The sequence below is a fragment of the Podarcis gaigeae genome, assembly GCF_964106915.1.
Source record: "Podarcis gaigeae genome assembly, chromosome: 3".
In the NCBI taxonomy this organism is placed as follows: domain Eukaryota; kingdom Metazoa; phylum Chordata; class Lepidosauria; order Squamata; family Lacertidae; genus Podarcis; species Podarcis gaigeae.
The window spans coordinates 6,104,822-6,124,551 of record NC_139680.1 but is presented as its reverse complement, the minus strand read 5'-3'; the positions used below and the strand labels follow the sequence as shown (position 1 = coordinate 6,124,551).

At 44.9% G+C, this 19,730-nt stretch overlaps 2 protein-coding genes across 5 annotated transcripts in view; one reads left to right on the top strand and one right to left on the bottom strand.

Moving 5' to 3' along the window:
- SLC1A4 (solute carrier family 1 member 4) overlaps window positions 1–19,730 on the bottom strand; it is a 308,345-nt gene that overhangs the window by 100,558 nt on the left and 188,057 nt on the right. The window lies entirely within an intron of this gene.
- Window positions 1–19,730, top strand: part of SPRED2 (sprouty related EVH1 domain containing 2) — an 82,261-nt gene that overhangs the window by 49,880 nt on the left and 12,651 nt on the right. For all 3 annotated transcript variants that reach the window (XM_083730596.1, XM_083730597.1, XM_083730598.1), the window contains 3 exons: window positions 8,508–8,685; window positions 11,206–11,374; window positions 12,630–12,694. In XM_083730596.1, the coding sequence (XP_083586722.1) occupies window positions 8,508–8,685; window positions 11,206–11,374; window positions 12,630–12,694 (412 nt within the window). The remainder of the gene's footprint in view (window positions 1–8,507; window positions 8,686–11,205; window positions 11,375–12,629; window positions 12,695–19,730) is intronic.

Genomic DNA, 19,730 nt, shown 5'->3' with positions numbered 1-19,730 from the left:
TGGTTCGCCAGAAGTGGCTTAGTTATGCTGGCCACATGACCCAGAAGCTATACGCCGGCTCCCTTGGCCAATAAAGCGAGATGAGCGCCGCAACCCCAGAGTCGGTCACGACTGGAGCTAATGGTCGGGGTCCCTTTACCTTTACCTTAATACAACATTAAGAATGAAAAAGTTCACATTGATTACTTAAAAAGAGCCCATTGATGAATTGTTGGAGTTTGTGATGATGGCTGCAGCTTGGGAGCAAATCGAATTAATTCTGGTTATTCTCTTGCACACAAACTAGAATGTTGAATCCATGTTTAAGGTTGGCATCTTGATCCTGGCTTGTTTGGAAAGCATCAACCATAATTCCCAGCTTGCGGAGAACGGGAAGCTGTGGTTAAACTGGGTGTCCCTGGTTTGTTTGTCCTCTTGCATGAAGGGAGGTGAGAAGCCAGGATTAAAAGTTTGCATACAGGTGCATGAAGTTATTGTGTACCTTGGTGCATTGATTACACAAACATGGACACTCTCTCAGCCTGGCATGGGGATAACGATTGTTGTAATGCAGGGGTAGGCAACCTAAGGCCCATGGGCCACAAGCGGCCCACGGGGATCATTAACCAGTATACCTGAAGGAGCGTCTCCAACCCCATCGTTCTTCCTGGACACTGAGGTCCAGCACCGAGGGCCTTCTGGCGGTTCCCTCCCTGCGAGAAGCCAAGTTACAGGGAGCCAGGCAGAGGGCCTTCTCGGTAGTGGCACCCGCCCTGTGGAACGCCCTCCCACCAGATGTCAAAGAGAAAAACAACTTCCAAACTTTTAGAAGACATCTGAAGGCAGCCCTGTTCAGGGAAGCTTTTAATGTTTAATAGATTACTGTATTTTAATATTCTGTTGGAAGCCGCCCAGAGTGGCTGGGGAAACCCAGCCAGATGGGCGGGGTATAAATATTATTATTATTATTATTATTATTATTATTATTATTATTATTAACTGGCTCACAAGCCAACCCTGAACCGAGCTGCCCACTTAGTGAGTCCCCGCGCGCTGCGCTAAACCGGCATGGTGTGGGGACTCGCTTCTGCGGTGCCGGAAATTGCGTCTGCACAGAGGCCAAAAATCGCGGCTGTGCAAACACAGACACCGGAAATCGGCGCGCGCTTACACGCCTGCGCTATCTGGCCAACGGAGGGGTCTCCGCTGGAGTGAACCAGCCCAGGCGAGGTAAACCTTGCTGACCCCCGTTGTAAGGTTTATTGCGTAAGTATTTTGAACTACTTAAAATCACTACATAAATAGTAAATATTAATAATAAGTATAATTATTGTACAAAACGCATTTTGGAAGGAAATTAGTTGTTTATGTTATAGCAAGAAAGCTGACAGTTAGTGTGTTTTGAGCTATATTTGAGTAACCAAATTTGTGAGTCTTGTCCTTGCTGCTTTCTAAATGAAAGAGAAGTGGGAGAGGGAGTGTTGGAGTGCTGTTAGCGCCACACATTTAGAGACAGCAGATAATTAAACGCATATGTTCTGCTTCTTGACCCAAGTCCTATGTTTGCCAAGGAACACTTAAAGAATACAGTCCAGAAAGTATTTTTAGATTTTAAGCACCCCTGGAGATAAACTGCAAATACTGTAGTCGTATTTTAAGTCAAAGCAAGATGATTCTGCAGTGCAGACTTAAAAATAAATAAATTGAAAGGGTACTGTTGTTGCATTGAATCTGTTTCGGTGAACAGCAAACGAAATATAAAAAAGGTAAAGGACCCCTGAGAGTTAAGTCCAGTCGCAGACGACTCTGGGGTTGAGGCGCTCATCTCGCTTTATTGGCCGAGGGAGCCAGCGTTTGTCCGCAGACAGTTTGTCTGGATCATGTGGCCAGCATGACTAAGCCACTTCTGGGAAAATCAGAGCAGCACATGGAAACAGCGCAAGGGAATGGGCTTGGTGATGTTGACGTGTAGGGCATATGATAGGCATCTTAACCCACCCACCCCCCCTCAGCCTCCAATATATTTCGCTTCTGTATGCTATACAGCCCAGCTATGCTGAAGAAAACCTTGTATGTGGGAATCTCCATTTTGCTTTCCTGCTAATTGGTGTGGGGCTACCCACCTGCATTGGATGAACTGACGAGTCTTGTTCTGGGTGGGATGAATGCAAAGCTTGGGACACTGCGATGGAAGGAAAGGACTGGCAGGTTTCCACGTAGCTCAGGAGTCCAGAGACCTGCATTTTCCCTAAGCTTCCACCACCATAGATATCAGTTGAGCTAAAGTAGCTAAATCAGCCAATTAACACAAGTAAGAGCAGACTGCACAGATGAAACTCTGCTGCAAGAATGGACTTGAGTTGGTGGGCTTACAGGTTACACATTACAAGGGACACTTTCAAGGGCGTCTGTGACCTTGGTGGTTCTGCTATGGAAAGTGGATACAGGAAAGGATCTGTGGAGCTATTGCTGGGCAGGGGCACTTTCACTTCAGTACAGCACCAGGGCTTAATCCTGCCATGATACAGCCGTCATGCCCTGCATTTTGCAGAATGACATATTACTGTATATGGCAATCTCTTGTTTCCACCAGATCGTTCTGTTGGCTGTCTGGGGAGATGGTGGTACATTTATTGTGTGAGTTTTGTCTTGAAGAGTTCAAAATATGTTTATATTCTGGGGAAAGGGCCGTTTCTTCCTGTGTTAATTCTGAGAGAGAAGGTGCAATGGCCATACAATAGAGTACAGTCATACCTCGGGTTGAAGTAGCTTCAGGACAAATACCGTATTTTTCGCTCTATAAGACACACTTTTCCCCTCTTAAAAAATAAGGGGAAATGTGTGTGCGTCTTATGGAGCGAATGCAGGCTCCATGGCTTCAGTGAAAGCAACGCGAAGCCTTCGATGAAATGGAAATGAAAAGGAGAAATGGAAGGGGCTCCGCTTCTCCTGCCGCTTCGCTGAAGGGGTGCTTGCGCAGAGAGGGAGAGAATTTTTTTTCTTGTTCTCCTCTAAAACTAGGTGCGTCTTATGGTCGGGTGTGTCTTATAGAGCGAAAAATACGGTATTTTTGGGTAGTGCGCTGTGGCGGCCCGGAATTAACAGAGCGCGTTACTTCCGGGTTTCGCCACATGCGCAGACGGGCAAAATGACATCATGCGCAGAAGCGGCGACTCGCAGCACGCGCAAACGCGGGTTGCATTCGCTTCTGGATGCAAATGGGGCTCCGGAACGGATCCCGTTCGCATCCAGAGGTACCACTGTATACATTTAAACTGGTGTCGAAAATAGTTTCATGAGTGGTTTACCGTCTCTTTCTGGTGTCTTTGATACCATGAAGCAGCAACTACATTTTCCCCCTTCTGCCCTGAGGAAATGTTAGAAAAATATCCTCAAAAGGGCTGGGTAGCAAATGATTATGTGTCCTGGCACACCTTTATGGCCTGGTTATCTGTTGTTGGCACAGATCTGTCTCAAGACAGGGGTGAGAATAACAGTGACTGCTGCGGCTGCAGAGACCAGGAACACGTAACTATTGCCTCTTGTGTTATAGCAGCAACAAGGTGACCTCTCTGGTGCGCAGACCTGGGCAGTGTGTATGGAGGTCCTGGGTGCCCAAATGAATGCAGAGTAATACATTTGGCACCAACTGGGCTGCAGGAGTTGCCGGAAGGAGGTGTACAAGGAGCCATCCAACCATCTTAGGGACTCCACTCTGGATTTGTGTACGGTTCTCTCCTTGGTTTTTTCTTCTCCCAAAGATGTTCCTCAAGGCAGCAAAGGTTTAGGATCAGAGTTTTCCTTCTTCTAGATAGGCTACCTTCTCAGGTTGACGAGCCCCATCGGCCCCTCACTGCACTCTGCAGCACATGCAGGATCCAACCACCTTCTTGAACATTGGACCCACGCTTGGTCTCATCCTCTCCGTCTGTCAGAGGTTTTGTACCTTAGGCTTTTCTTCTCCCAGAGATGTCCCACAAGGCTGTCTAACCAGGAAATATTGTTGTGTCAGTGTTGCGTGAAGCAGCTCTGTATTACATTTAGTTTTCAGTATATTTTGTATTTTGAGGGTGGGATGGGAGCTTCAGTCTTGTACACAGTTAGAAAAGGGTTCACAGGCAAGCTTTGAGTGTTCAAGCTTAGTATGGTTGTCTACTATATATTTTGGAAACAATTTGGAAGTTGGGAAAGGGGTTATTAATTCAGGACATGACAGATTTGGGTTCCCTTGTTGAATCTGTTTATTTTTGAATCTATAAAGGAAACAGTAAGTGAACACGATCAAAGCTAATGACTAATTTGTTTAGTGCTGTTGAGGCAGAATTGTCCTCAAAGTGGCAATCATGTGATATTTAAGTTGAAATCCATCTTTTTAAAGAATGTGGAAAATAGTGTTTTTGGTAAAATTGATGTTTGAATTCAGGGAAGAGAGGCAGAGAGAGAGAAGCTCTAAAAGAAAGAAAAATGCTGCATTTGAATGTTTGAAATACAGGATATGTTCAGGTTTTAATTTTTAATTTACTTATTACACTAATTTACACCACAGCTTTCCAGATACAAAGCCTTCCAAGGCAGCTTATATTATCTTTTTTAAAAAAGAAGTACAGTGTTTTAAACAATGGCAGCAGTATACGAACCTGCCTCAGTTTTGAGATCTTTGAGGGAGGCCCTTCTCTCAGACCCGCCACCCTCACGGGCAAGTTTAGTTTGAATGTGGGAAAGGGCCTTCTTGGTGGCTGCACCCTCCCTGAAGAAGCTAGACTGGCTCCCTCATTGTTTTCCTTTCGCCAGCAGGTGAAGACCTTGTTCCAATAGGCTTTGTGGAACTGACTGCATTTAATGAAAGGGTGGGTTCCATGCTGTTTTTGTTGTGATTATATGGTTTTAATTGATGAGCTATATAACTGTCTTTCTATCTATCTGTCATCTATCTATCCCTCTATAATTTCAACAAATGTTTAATTGTTTTTAATGGTTATTTTAATGGATATTTATATAAGCAAGGCTGTGCTTGATGATTAACCAGACACAGTTGCAACTGTATTTGAAGAACACATCTTTTTAGATTTGCCTTGAGAGAGTCTTTAAACCTCTTTTGTTGACCACCAGCATTACACTTTCCAGTTTTAAGTTCAGAGTAGGGTAGTTGCTTTGGTAGACATTAATCAGGCATCTGAACAACATGACCAGTCCAACGAAGTTGATGTTGAAGAATTATGGCTTCGACACTGGTGATCTTTGCTTCTTCCAGTACAGTGGTATTAGTTTGCCTGTCTTCCCAAGTGATGTGCAAAATTTTTCAGTCACCATTGATGGAATCTTTCAAGGAGTTGGAGATGGCATTTATAAGTGGTCCGTGTTTCACAAGCATACAGTAAGGTTGGTAGTACGATAGCTTTGTAAACAAGCATTTCGGTTTGTCTGCAAATGTCCCAGTCCTCAAACACACTGCAGTTCAATTGAAAGCTGTACTCACAGAGCTCAGACGATGCTGGATTTTGGCATCAATGCCAGCCCAGGTAGGAGAAGTGACCGACATTTCCCAACATTACACCATTGAGTTGGATTTGTGGCGCTGCAGAGGGATTGTTTTGTGCTTGTTGGTGCAGCACTTTCGTTTTTTGGATATTGAGCAATAGGCCAAGCTTTTCGTAAGCTTCTGCAAAAATATTTAGGATGGTTTGGAAGTCAACCTGAGTGAGCACACACTACGTTGTCATCAGTATACTGAAGCTCTGTGACAGAAGTTATGGTAGCCTTACTCTTTACTTTCAGCCTACTCAGATTAAAGAGCTTTCCATCTGTTCGATATGTGATTTCTACTCCAGTGGAGAGTTTCCCTTCGACAAAGTATAGGATCATGGCAATGAAAATAATAGAGCTGGGGCAATAACACAACCCTGTTTAACACCTGAATCCATTGTGAATGGATACATTGTCATGGAGGAGTCAAAGGATGTTCACAAATTTATCTGGGCAGCCAATTTTCAGAAGGATGGTCCACAGGACACTACGATTTACAGTGTTGAAGGCCTTAGTCAGGTCAATAAACGCCATATACAGGGGTTGGTTTTGCTCTCTGCATTTTTCTTGAAGCTGGCGAGTGGTGAATCCACTGTCCCCCTAGAAGGTCGGAAACCATTTTGGGATCCAGGGTAGCCTTGGATATTGTTAGAAGACAGTTTGCTAAGATCCTTGCAAGAGTTTTGCTGAGATGCCTTGATAATTTCCACAATCTGTTCTATCACCTTTTAAAAAAGAGATTGATAATTTTCACACCCCTAAAGTCTGCTGGGCTCTCCTCTCTCTCTCCCAGATTTTTTCCATGAGCTTGTGAATTTGTTGTGTAAGTTCAGTTCCGTCCACTTTGACGACTTCGGCAGGTATCCCAACAGGTCCTCTGGCTTTGTAGTTTTTTCATTTGGTTAATAGCTGTACACAATTCTCCCAGATTTGGAGGTACTGCAAGCTCATCTCTAATTTGTTTTTGCGGATTTTGTGAGAGGACCTCAGCAGCTACGTGGGAGTTGCAGTTAAGGAGATGTTGGTAATGTTCTTTCCAGCACAGTGCAATAGTTTCTTTTTCTTTTAGAAGTGTGGTACCATTGGTTGAGTGTAGGGGGCATATGCCATGTTTTATTGGCCCATAAATGGTCTTTGTGGCTTTAAAGAAACTCATGAGTGTTTGCATCATGAGTGTTTGCTAAGTGAGCTTTTTTATCCACCAGGTGTTCTTTAGTTCTCTGGTTCTTCTTTGAACCTCAGCCTTAGCATTGGCTTAGGTTTTCTTCATAGTGGTGCAGTTTCTTTCTCTTTGCCAGATCTGAAAGGCCTTCCTTTTCTTGTCAATAATGCATTCAATCTCACTGTCATTCTCATCAAACCAGTCTTGGTGTTTCTTGGTTTGGTATCCAATAGTTTGTTCACAGGTTGCAATAATGGATGTTTTTAGCTTGGTCCAGTGTTCCTTGATGTTTTCAGGGAATTCTGAAAGCAGATGGTCCTTAAGAGTTGTTTGGAAGCAATCCCACTTAATGGGATCTGGAAGGGATTGAGTGTTCATTTTGTGCCGTCGTTTCCTTCTGAAGCCTGCATTGAGGTATAATCTTGATAGCCATCATGGAACATATTAATCTGTGATCTGTCCAGCAGTCGTCGGTGCTCGTCATAGCTCTGGTAGGGAGCACATCACGGCGATCTTTAGCACGGACAGTAACATAGTCTAAGAGGTCCCAGTGGTTCAACTGAGGATGCCTCCATGATGTTCTAAATTTATTCTTTAGTTGAAAGAGTATTTTGGCAATAACAAGGTTGTTGCACATATAGTCAAAAGTAAGATTTCGTTCTGGTTGCTGTTGCCAATTCCTTCTTTTCGAAATCTTGCCCAATTCTTGCATTAAAATCACCCAGGAGGATAATTTTATCCTCCTTTGGAATCTGATAGGATGGTAACCAGCTGAGAGTAAAAAAATTCTTTCATGTCTCCATTGGCATCCAGTGTTGGTGCATAAGCACCTAGAATAGTGGCCTTCTGGTTTTTGGCGAGTTTTATTTGAAGGGTTGATTAATGCCTGTAGGGACTTCTGACAAGAGCTTCACAAGATTGTTTTTGATAGCAAAGCCTACTCCATGTATTCAACGTTCTCTTTCTAGAAGAATGTGTAGCCTCCTTTTTCTTCAGTTGTCCCTCTCCTGCTCTTCGAGTTTCTTGAAGTGCTGCAATATCAATGTTAATGTGTTGCAACTCTCTTGCAATGATGGCAGTTCTGCAATCAGGATGCTCATTATCTGTGTTATCCAACAAAGTCCGTATATTCCATGTTCCAAAGTTCAATTGTCTTTTACGACCGCTGAGTGGTGACCGCACTGGGTGCAGTAATCCAGTCAGGGGGGAAAGGGAGGCAGACTAGTGGATGGATGCAGTTGGAACCTATGGTGACCCTAGAATTTATGGCGCAAGGCTTCTTGTTGCTCCAGCTCAGCCTCTACTCAAATTGCTCCTTCATAATCCCCTCAAAATAATTACATATTTCCAATCACCACCAGCTGATTCTTAACCCAAAAAGTTCACATCTGCCTAAGCTGCCACAAGACTGTTGAAACACAGGCTTATTTTTGTGGCACGAGCTTTTGTGGGCAATACATTATTACCTCCAAAATGTATGTGTAAGATTAAAACTAATGTTTCAGAATGAAACATGAAAATGGAGCACTTTCACTGCACACACCAATTTCTGAAAACAAACTCTTGATGATTCAAAACCAAAATATTTGAGATTTTAGGATGCTGAGTTTCATTTCTCCTTCACAGAATAAGAACTTCCCTTCATGTCTATGAATCAACCACTTTGGCTTACGGGAGCATGAGAGGGTCCTGGTATCTCTCTATTATACCAGAGAGCACTGTTAGCGGCTTCATCTGCAGAAGCTGGCTGATTTCACCCCCGTGGATTCTGATAAGTGGATGCTAATATTTGTGAACTTCGCTGCCTGATCTAACGGTCTCTTGTTCTTGTTGTCTGTTTCAGTGACAGCTATATTGTGAGAGTCAAAGCTGTGGTTATGACCCGAGATGACTCCAGTGGAGGATGGTTGCCGCAAGAAGGAGGCGGTCTCAGTAGAGTTGGTGTCTGCAAGGTCATGTGCCCAGAGGGCAATGGAAGAAGTGGATTTCTGATCCACGGAGAAAGGCAAAAAGACAAACTGGTAATTTAATCTAATTCAGTATTTGCTTTTGGTTTCTTCCCCCGCCTCCACAGCTATCTGAACGTTTCACAAGACCATGCATGACCCGTCAGGCAGAAACCCCTCCTCCTACTTCAAAGGAATACAATCTATTTTCTCCCCAAAATAGCAGCTGCACATTAATGTTTTAAAACCTCCATTTTTTATGTAGTTAACACCTTCTTATTCAAAGAAGTGAAACTGACACTTTTCCTCCATCCTGCCGAAATCCTGTAGCATCGCAGATTGTAGTATAAAGAATAGAAAAAGCCAGTCACGTTGTACTGAGTAATTCAAGCTTTTAAAATGGCAATGAATTATTTATACCACCTTCTGCTTGAGGTATAGGCTGGCAGAGCAAAAATGCAAGGGTAATTTATCTTGCGGGTTGACACTTTGCTCCTTACCATGGCTGTTTATAGAACCAAGAGTTCCTGCTTCTTTGCACAAAATAAAAGGGGAAAAGGGGGGGGGGGATTCACATTTAAATCATGAAGCTGCAAGAACAAATCAGCTAGCTACCAGACGTAGGTTCCACCTACAGATTTAGCCCAACCAGGGATGGCCAGCGGATGACCTGTGAAGTAGATCCTTACCAAATTCTTGTTTTCAGAAGTTGTTGGCCCAACATCACTTAAACACATTTTGGCTTTACGTGATAAAAGTTGGATCTGCATCAAAATGTTGCAGTACACGGCATGCCCTTGTTCTGAATTTTGGCCAGCCATGCCGCTCTTCTCCATTACACTCCATTCCATCCTCTTTCCTCACCCAGACACTCAGTGCTCCGTGCCCAGGGAGCATGCTCAGTCCATATTTTGTCGTTCTCTGCCTAGGGCTTTTTGGTCAATCTGCAGAAATTTGGGGTGATAAAACCCCCCTTGTGCATAGATGGTGGTGTTCTGGCTACTTCTGGAGAACTAGTTCACTATTAGTATGTATATATCATTATCTGGCCACATCTAAGAATGTGCCCTATAACCACAGACCTCTTGCTGCTATCTTTATTATACATCCTGACTTCATAGAAGGGGTTTGGGCTGTGAAATATGATAAATACACCTACCCTGGGCCACTGTTTGATAAAAGGCTGGCTACTGAGAACACAACAGTGGCTCTCCCTGCATAGGCACATCAAATTTTAAACTATAAAATGTCCCATAAGCAGAAACTTAACAGGGTGCGCCCATAGTACCCAACACACTTGCAGAACACACTTTTTTGTAATCTCCAAGAAGCTTGGAGCCCCTGTACGTGGGGTCGCTGCCATTTAATCCTCATAGCATGTGATGTTGGTTAGAGCCACAAGGCGAAGCTTGCTCAGCAACTGTGCCAAGTGGAGATTTGAACCAACGTCTCCCCATGCAACTTGCAATTGAAGATCCACTGCACCACATTTTCTCTTTCAATATTTGCAGTTGAATCAAAGAAATGAGGCAAGCCGCTCACAACAGAAGAAGGCAGAATAAGTGGCAGGGTGTGACGAGTTAGTTTGCCGTGGGGCAGTTAGAGTGTGTTTGCGTTATCTGCATATATTTGATTTCAGTATGCTCAAAATTTGCATATCCTTATTAATGGTACTAGAATTGTACTTTATTGTTACATTTGTCTACTAGAGTAACTTCTTGATTTTTATGCTAAGCAAGACAAAGGTGCACATTTTGCAGAGGGAGTTGGGTAGCTCTGTTTAAATTTTGAAATCTGTTTGGGCCAGGTGTGCAATGGCAAGGGCAAAACTAGGCTTCATTTCACCCAGGTCCAAGACCCAGTTTGGTCCCCTCCCCATGCACATTTGCATACACAACACGGGTGGCGCTGTGGTCTAAACCACTGAGCCTAGAGCTTGGCGATTGGAAGGTTGGCGGTTCGAATCTCCGCGACGGGGTGAGCTCCTATTGCTCGGTCCCTGCTCCTGCCAACCTAGCAGTTTGAAAGCACGTCAAAGTGCAAGTAGATAAATAGGTACCGCTCCGGTGGGAAGGTAAATGGTATTTCCGTGCAGTGCTCTGGTTTCGGTGTTCTGTTGCGCCAGAAGTGGCTTAGTCATGCTGGCCGCATGACCCGGAAAAACTGTCTGCAGACAAACGCCGGCTCCCTCGGCCTGTAAAGCGAAATGAGCGGCGCAACCCCAGACTGGACTTAATGGTCAGGGGTCCTTTACGTTTACCTTTTACAAGCTGGGAGCCTCAATGGTGCCCCTCTGGAGGCTTCACCTGGGACAAAACACCTAGCTAGCCCCCACCCCCTACCCCAGCTATGGCTCTGTATAATGTAATGGTGTTCCTTTGTCATTCCAGTGTGAACTGTTTGAAACATTTTGGTTTCACTTGCAAAGCTACTTTTGCTGACCTATTCTGTGAAGAGAGCTTCTCTCACCAAAGCAATTGCATAGAGACTATAGACATGTTTTGACGATGCGAGAGGCAGTAATGAACCAAACTAACAAACTCACAGGCCTTCACTTGTTAACATCCTTTTACCTCTTTGCATTTTGAACCCCAGGTGGTATTGGAATGCTATGTGAAGAAGGACTTGGTCTACACTAAAGCAAACCCTACATTTCATCACTGGAAAGTCGACAACAGAAAGTTTGGGCTCACTTTTCTAAGCCCTGCTGATGCACGAGCATTTGATAGAGGTGTGAGAAAAGCCATTGAAGATCTCATGGAAGGTACAAATCCAGCATCCAGGGACTATGTTGTTTGTTTCTAAGTTGCTTTGTTGTTATTGTTACAACTTGAAGGCTGAATTTCACACATTTTTCACTGAAATGAGCTACTCCTTAAATCAAAGTCTTAGTCTTTTGTGTCAGCTTTCAATTTCTTAGGGAGGATGTGATTCAAGTTATTCAGCTTTCAATCTCTGTAAGATCTAGGAATTTATATATTTGAAGCTAATCCACAAATGAATACAATATTAATTGATTCACAAAGTCTCATATTGAATGAAGTTTCAAATGATTCTAGCACATGACTTCTTAAGCAGCTTTCTGTGACTTCAGCCTTAATCGTTGTTTGTCTTGAATGAATTGTTTGGGATTTTATGCTACCAGGGGACGCAGGTGGCGCTGTGGGTTAAAGCCTCAGCGCCTAGGACTTGCCGATCGAAAGGTCGGCGGTTCGAATCCCTGTGGCGGGGTGCGCTCCCGCTGCTCGGTCCCAGCGCCTGCCAACCTAGCAGTTCGAAAGCACCTCCGGGTGCAAGTAGATAAATAGGAACCGCTTTCTAGCAGGAAGGTAAACGGCGTTTCCGTGTGCGGCTCTGGCTCGCCAGATGCAGCTTTGTCACGCTGGCCACGTGACCCGGAAGTGTCTCCGGACAGCGCTGGCCCCTGGCCTCTTGAGTGAGATGGGCGCACAACCCCAGAGTCTGGCAAGACTGGCCCGTACGGGCAGGGGTACCTTTACCTTTACCTTTTACCTTATGCTACCAGATTAAGCAATTAAAAAAACCAAACTTAAATTTGTAGAAGCAGTTTTTTCTTAGTTACTTCTCTTACCCACATAGAATAACTATCCCTTATTTTGACACAATTTCCTTCACCATTTTCAAATATGTGTTTTGGATCTTGCCAAGAATATTCAGATAAAATTAATTGCTTCTGTAAAAACAAGCAGGGGAAAAAACATTGGCTACATTCCAGGAGAACATATACGTCCGTTCTAAGCATGCAGCTGGGCTCTTTGTTTAGTTTTTTTTCCTTTTCTTCTTTTTTCTGGAGCATACCTTACACCATCCCTCATCTCCAATTGGCTTTTGAAACATGGGCAAGTTTTTATATATAAGTTATAAGACACTTCTGTGCCAAAAACGAAGCAAATTCCCTAGTTGTGCATGTGCAAAGCTTTGCACCAGGATCTGTAGGCTTGTTGTGGATTGTGATAATTACATACAGAAACAGTGTACGTTTTAAAATGTCTTTCCAGGATCTACAACTTCATCCTCAACAATCCACAATGAGACTGAAGTTGGAGATGATGATGTCTTTACAGTAAGTATCTCTCAATGGGAATTGCTCTTTATGCCCTCTGAATGGCTTTGTTGTTCTCCACTAAAGGCTGTTGTGATCTGACTGGTTGCTATCAGTACAATGAAAGATATTCTCGAAGTCCAAAGAGGCTTTGGCAAAATTTGATGTGAACATGTATTTCTTTGTTCTATTATTTCAGCACCTCTTTTCCCACCCTTCTGTGAAAAATCATACTCAAGACTACGTTACCAAATAAATAAATGAATTACATGATCAATGAGCAAGTTAAAATAGAATACTAACTATAAACACGCAGCAGCATCAGTATAGACCTGCACAAGTTCTGACAAAAACAATAATCCTGATCCAAAGGTTTTTTAAGAATGGGCAGAAGTGGGGCAGGATAAATTATTCCTGGGACCACCAGAGCTGGAACAGCCCTCTCTCTTGACCTCACAAGCCATGCATTTTGTTGGTGAATAGGCAACAAGGAAGGCCTCAGAAACAGAGCACAGGTCTTGAGCAAGTTTATACTGGAAGAGGTGATTCTTGAGAGACACTGGTCTCAAGGCCATTTCGTCCCAAGGCCAAAGCCAGCGCCTTGGAATGAGCCCAGGACAAATTGGTAGCAAATGAAGCCGGAACAAAATTGGCACAATGCGATGTCCGGCTGCAGCATTCTGAACCAACTGAAGCTTGGGGACTGTCTTCAAGGACAAACCCATACATACAGTTTATTACAATAACCCAGCCTGGAAGTGACAAGGGCATAAAAGATTAAGGATCGCTCCCTAAGCCTGAAACTGCAACAACAAAACATTACTGTACTTCCCTCTTCCTCAGTTTTCCCAGTGGCAGTTTTTAGATTGTAAGGCCTTGTACAGTGGTACCTCTGGTTGCGAACGGGATCCATTCCGGAGGCCGGTTCGCAACCTGAAAAGAACGCAACCCGCGTCTGCGCACGCGAGGGTCACGATTCGCCACTTCTGCACATGCGCGTGACGTCATTTTGCACGTCTGCGCATGCGTGAGTGGCAAACCCGGAAGTATCCCTTTCCAGTACTTCCGGGTCACCACAGGACGCAACCTGGAAACGCACAACCTGAAGCAAACGTAACATGAGGTATGACTGTACTCTGTAAAATACTGTGCATGTTGAAAATAATAATAATGCCGCCCCTATTTTTGTGTCTTGCTTTTCTTGCCAAGTAACTGTAACAGGGACTTGCTGTTCAGTTTTTTGCATTCTAGAGGGCTAGCAATAACTACGCCACCTCCAGGCAGCCACAGTTTAGGGATCCAGCCCAGGGGCCTGTCAGGTGAGCCAACAAACTTTGGATCCAGCAGAGCCACCTCTGCGACACCCTGTTTCAGACCTTCTTGCCGGCTGAAGCAGAGTTGTCACAACAGAACAGGTGTGTGCAGTGGCGTAGCGTGGGTTGTCAGCACCCGGGGCAAGGCAAGTAATTTGCGCCCCCTAACCCATGGATTTGCGCCCCCTAACCCTAACCCCCAGATGTTGCGCCCGGTGCGGCCGGCCCCCCCCCCTGCACCCCCCACGCTACGCCACTGGGTGTGTGCACTGGGGAGGCAGAGTCTCAGTCCGGTCCGTAAGCAAAAAAACCCTCTTGTGTGACCCAGTTTTAAGTCTGTTCTTAATGAGCAATGTAAAATCTGGTTGCCGTCATGTAAGCAGAGGAGGGGACTGCGGAAAGTATCTGCAAATTTTTAAAGTAAGGAGATGAAAGTTGAAAGAACAGACTTCTTTGACATTTCTGTTTCAATGGAAAACCATGCTGCCTCTCTAATGTATTGCTGAACTTTTCTTTTCTTTTTGCATGAGAAGAAAATAGTGGAGATAGTTGGGACCCATGCAGTTGAATCTTTTTGATTATAGAGGACGAACATCCTCAGCCTGAAAGGCTTGATAATGCTGAGGGCCTGAAATGGGCTTCCTGTAGCGTGTGACCAGATCCTCCGTGACAGTTGGCATGTTGTTTTCCTCTGTTCTTTTGTCATAGTTATAAGACAAACAACAGCAGGCAGGGTTAAAAGGTGACTTCCTCTCCTCCAGAGCAAAACTATCATTAGCAGATGCTTCCCAGCTACCTGCCAGAAGTGATTTATAGATTCTGTGATGGAGAGGGAAGAATGGAAGGTGGGGGGGGGGTGTTTGCTGTAGGAGAGCTGGAATGGCATACTATTTAATAGCAAATTATTCAGCAAAGATACCTTCATACATCTGCATCAGGTTTGTACTGCTTAAAACATCAGCTGTGTATATCTTTGCCCCCCCTAAAACGCAAATTGCTGTCTGTGTAGAGATGGTGCTCTATCCCTGAATCAGGCCAAGAACAAAGACCTCAATATCTCCAGAAAGGGCAACAAGCTTTTTGTTTATTTGGAAGATGGTAAAGTCAATGCACATATATGAGCTCTATTGATTTCCAGTGAATGTTTACTATGCACTTAACTCTCTCCCTTCTACTCCCCCCCCCCTTCAATGAAATCAAAGGGAGCTAAAAGGTCTTTACCGTGGCTGAATTATGCTCTTTGTGTTTTCCAAAGATGAAGTTTCCCTTTAGGAGGCATCTCTGCGATGTAATGTAATGTTACCTTAACTCCAGAGCCTCATTACAATCCACAAATGTTTTCCATATGCTTGAGAATAAATTTCTCCAGCCTCTGCGCTTTGCATGCTTGCTCTTCTCTAGAGGCGACCTGAGTAAAGCCAGTTGTTCATTTTTGCCTTGACTGAGAATGCATCTTGCTTGCCAGCAATCTGAAATTGCACTTTGCTTCCAGTTAATTAATCCACTTTCTGCACTCAGATTGTTTTCCCCTTTGGATAAATGTTCATCTTTTGGGAAGTACCACTGAATCATGATGTAATGTTCTCTCTCTATTGCATAGCCACTCATTCTGTGCAGCGGTGAAGGGAAGTGACATGAGGCTGCTGCAACTACCATATTTGCTTTGTCTCCTTATTGCAGCAGGACAATAAATAACAAAACTTGTCAGAACTCTCCCAAGATGACCGTCCTGAAATCAATCTCAGGGAGCTAAGAAAAGCTGACGGTGCAGATTATCATTGCTGTCCTTGAAAGCATAGATGCAGATTCTGGGAGATGGGGGTCTTTGTAAACCTCCTGTGTGGCCTTTTGAAGGGATGCAAATAGTTTTGTGGTGGCAGGGAATTATGGCCCAACATCTTTTGGGGAATGTGAAGGCTGTGTGAGAGGATTCTTTAAAAAAATATATCCACTGAGAAATTGAGTGTTTCACAGCTCTGCATCTTTCTGAATAGTGATTTCTCCAGCCCTGTGATAAAAGCCTGGACTTGTGCAGTAACCATAATTAATGTTGATCATAGCTTATTATATACTGTGGGTAAGCCAGAGGCAGTCACTCAGACCTAGTCACAGCATAGTTTCTCCTCCCCCCCCCCCCCATTATTTTGAGTTTTGAGCTGTTCTTCTCTTGTGGCTCCCCAACTTGTGAGCTGCAACTAGAGGTTCTGGTTTTGCATACAATGTTTAATGCTTAATGCTAAGGTTAACTTTGACCAAGAATTACCGTATTTTTCATCCTATAGGGCGCACCAGCCCATAGGATGCACCTCGTTTTTTGGGGGGGGAACCTTGCGCACACCTGCCCAAAGCACGGGGCACCTTCCGGAGGGCTCCGCGTGCTTCGGGCTGCAGGCTGCCGCCCCAAGCCTCGCACGCCGGGTCCCGCCGGGTGCGCAAGGCTTGCGGACACTTGCCCGAAGCACGGGGAGCCCTCCGGAGGTCCCGCCGGGCGCGCAAGGCTTGCGGACACTCGCCGGGGCTGCAGGCTGCTGCCCGCAAGCCTTGTGAGCCCGCGGGAACTCCCGCCAGGCTTGCAAGGCTTGCAGGTAGCTTCCTGAAGCCTGGAGAGCGAGAGGGGTCAGTGCGCACCGATGCCTCTCGCTCTCCAGGCTTCAGCAAAAGCCTGCATTCGCCCCATAGGACACACACACATTTCCCCTTCATTTTTGGAGGGGAAAAAGTGCATCCTATGGGGCGAAAAATACGGTACCTAACTTTTCCATTTATAACACTTACATTTTTTTCTATAATCATGCCAAAAAGTGGGGGTCGTCTTATACATGGGTTGCGCACAGGGTGAACGTTTGATTGGTTGCTGCCGCAGCTGTCAGCGGCTATTGTGCGTGTTATTGGTTGCTGCGTCAATGGGTGGTGTTGATTGGCTGATGCTCCTGCAGTTGGGCGGGCGACTGGCAGCTTCTGCCAGAATAGGACAGAAGGGCGGCGGATTTTGGGATACATGCAGGTGAGCGATTTTTTGCAATCCCCCCTAAATAAAGCTCAACAATCCTGGACAATCCCCCCATTTTCTTAACTTTGAGACCCCCAAAATAGGGGGAGTCTTATACTTGGGGTCGCCTTATAGACGGAAAAGTACAGTGTATACCACAGCAAACCTTGGTGAATAAGTGTTGGGTTCAAATAAGAAAGTTTAACTTTGCTTACCTAAACCTATGGCTTAGCATTCTGTGTGGACCAGGTCAGTGGAGCTGGCATCTCTGTGTGGACCTGTGCTCTGTCCACACTTCTCTTTGGCAGGCTATTCCCAGCCTGGTTTGCTTATTCTAGCTGTTGACTTCCTTCTAGAGCAGACAAATGTTCATCCTGTTTCTCACAGTGACCAACGACGTGCTTTTGGGAAATCCACACCCAGAGCGTGTTGGAAGACAGTCACCTCCCCGTCCGGCCACCATTCCTCTTCAGTCAGTGATACTCCGTGGCATGTTGCCTTTGAACCTGATGGGTCTGTGCGAGCATCATGACCAGTGCTCCTGCTTTTGCTTTGATGAATTTGACTATTGTGCTTTTAAAGCATTTAAAACTAGTGGCCACCACTGCATTCGGTGCTGCAAATTCTATATTTTTGACACAATGTGAAGTATTTCCCTCCCTATGTTTCTGATAGGTGTCCCCTGTGCATAATCTGTGAATTGTGTTCCCCAACACACACACACACACAGAGAGAGAGAGAGAGAGAGAGAGAGAGTGCTTTTGTGCCAAAATGAGAATAATACAAATGATGAACAATTAGTGACACTCAAAGAGCTTGCAACAATCCATAGGCATGGAGAGTAGCAACTGATGGATCTGTACAGCCTTTGCTGGGGTCACTTTGCCGCCTGTCGTCTTATGTGCATATTTGACTTACTCAGTCACCCCAGTAGGGGTTCAGTTAACCCCCAAAGCCACACAATTAAGAATATCACCACTTCAGTATGGGAGAGGGCCTCTGAAACACAACATGGCAATTCACACCTCATGGTAGTTGATGACTACTTAGAACATGGGAGTTGTGAAGCCTGAAGCAAACGGTTTTTATGGCATACGCTTGACCCCACCTGTTGACAACTGTCTTAGCTTTGCTATAAGTGACTTTCCGTATACATAATGCAGTATATATAGCACATGGGAACGATTTATCTGGACCTTTAGATCCTGCTAACCAACTCAAGCATCCTTTTCTCTTCGTAGTCAGCATAAATAACATGAAATGAAGAAACCAGATCTCTTTTTGCTGCCTCCTTCATGAAACCTTTGGCCTACTTTGGTCTCCCAGATGAGTGTCAAGTATGTTTCAGCCACACTATTAAAATATGCACACAAGAGGGAGAGCAGCGCTTACATATCCCCTACCCCCCACCCGCTCTCCCTTTTTCTCCCAAAAAACATCTCGGCTGAGTTTGTAAAACAAATTTTTGTTTGTTTCGCCAGAATGTAGATTAGGGAGGACAGGGGAACCCTGAAAATTGAGAAGATTGACAATCTGAATGAGAAACAAGACACCCCCCCCCCCAATAATGATGATGTCTTCACACCATCTGGTGGAAAAGAGGATTAAAAAATGGTTTCTGCAGATGTTTGTTTGTTTCTTTCCAATCTGCTTGAGATAGGATGGTTAGGCCAGGCTTGCTCAACCTCGGCCCTCCAGATGTTCCAGGGGTTCCTTAGAACCTTATCAGGGTTTCCCTAAAAAGAGAAAATTCAGAGCCGAATGCAGTGATTAGAAAGTTGTTTGGGCTGATCTGTCCTTTGACGTCCCTCAAGAACGTGTTTAGGTTTCTTTTTTGGTGGAATTTGGAAATAGTGAGTAAGGTAAAGGTCAAGGACCCCTGGATGGTTAAGTCCAGTCAAAGGCGACTCTGGGGTGTGGCGCTCATCTCACTTCAGGCCGACGGAGCCGGCATTTGTCCACAGACAGCTTTCTGGGTCATGTGGCCAGTAGGACTAAACCGCTTCTGGTGCAACGGAACACAACAATGAGTGTTGGAGCGCACAGAAACGCTGTTTACCTTCCTGCTGCAGCGGTACCTATTTATCTACTTGCACTGGTATGCTTTCGAATTGCTAGGTTGGCAGGAGCTGGGACAGAACAACGGGAGCTCATCCGCCTCCTAACTTGTTCTGTTGATGAGCCAGACTGCTGCTGCTGCTGTTTTTTTCCTGCCCTGGAGGTCTTGTGCCTTGCACAGTTCTGGCTTCCTTGCTCTTTCTTGTGCCCTTCACCCTTGTCTTCTTGTAGAAGATCCATTCCCTGTAGGTGCAACAAGTGCTCAGGAGCCAGAGACCACAGTCATGTTCCCAGAACTCCCTTGCACCTGTCTCTGCTGCAGCAGAGGGTCCCAAGGTGTTTGTTCGTTCGTTCTCTCTCTCTCTCTCTCTCTCTCTCTCTCTCTCTCCCCTTGTCAAGGGGCAGAAATCACAATGCTGCACAAGACCCAGCTGTTCCAAAGCTCATAAGAGTGTTGGATGCATCCAGTGTGTTGCCTTAATTGATGTTTATTTAGTCCTGATTTTGCTCTGCCTTGATAGCTTTACTTGAGGGCAGTTTAAAAATCTCTTAAAAATAAAATATATAGGGAGGAATTCAACGCCTTGCTAAGCTGATTATTCCATCAAGGCAAGTGTTTCGACTTGCCAAATCCCTCCCTCCTCCCCTATGCATTATTAAAAGGTAAAGGGACCCCTGACCATTAGGTCCAGTCGTG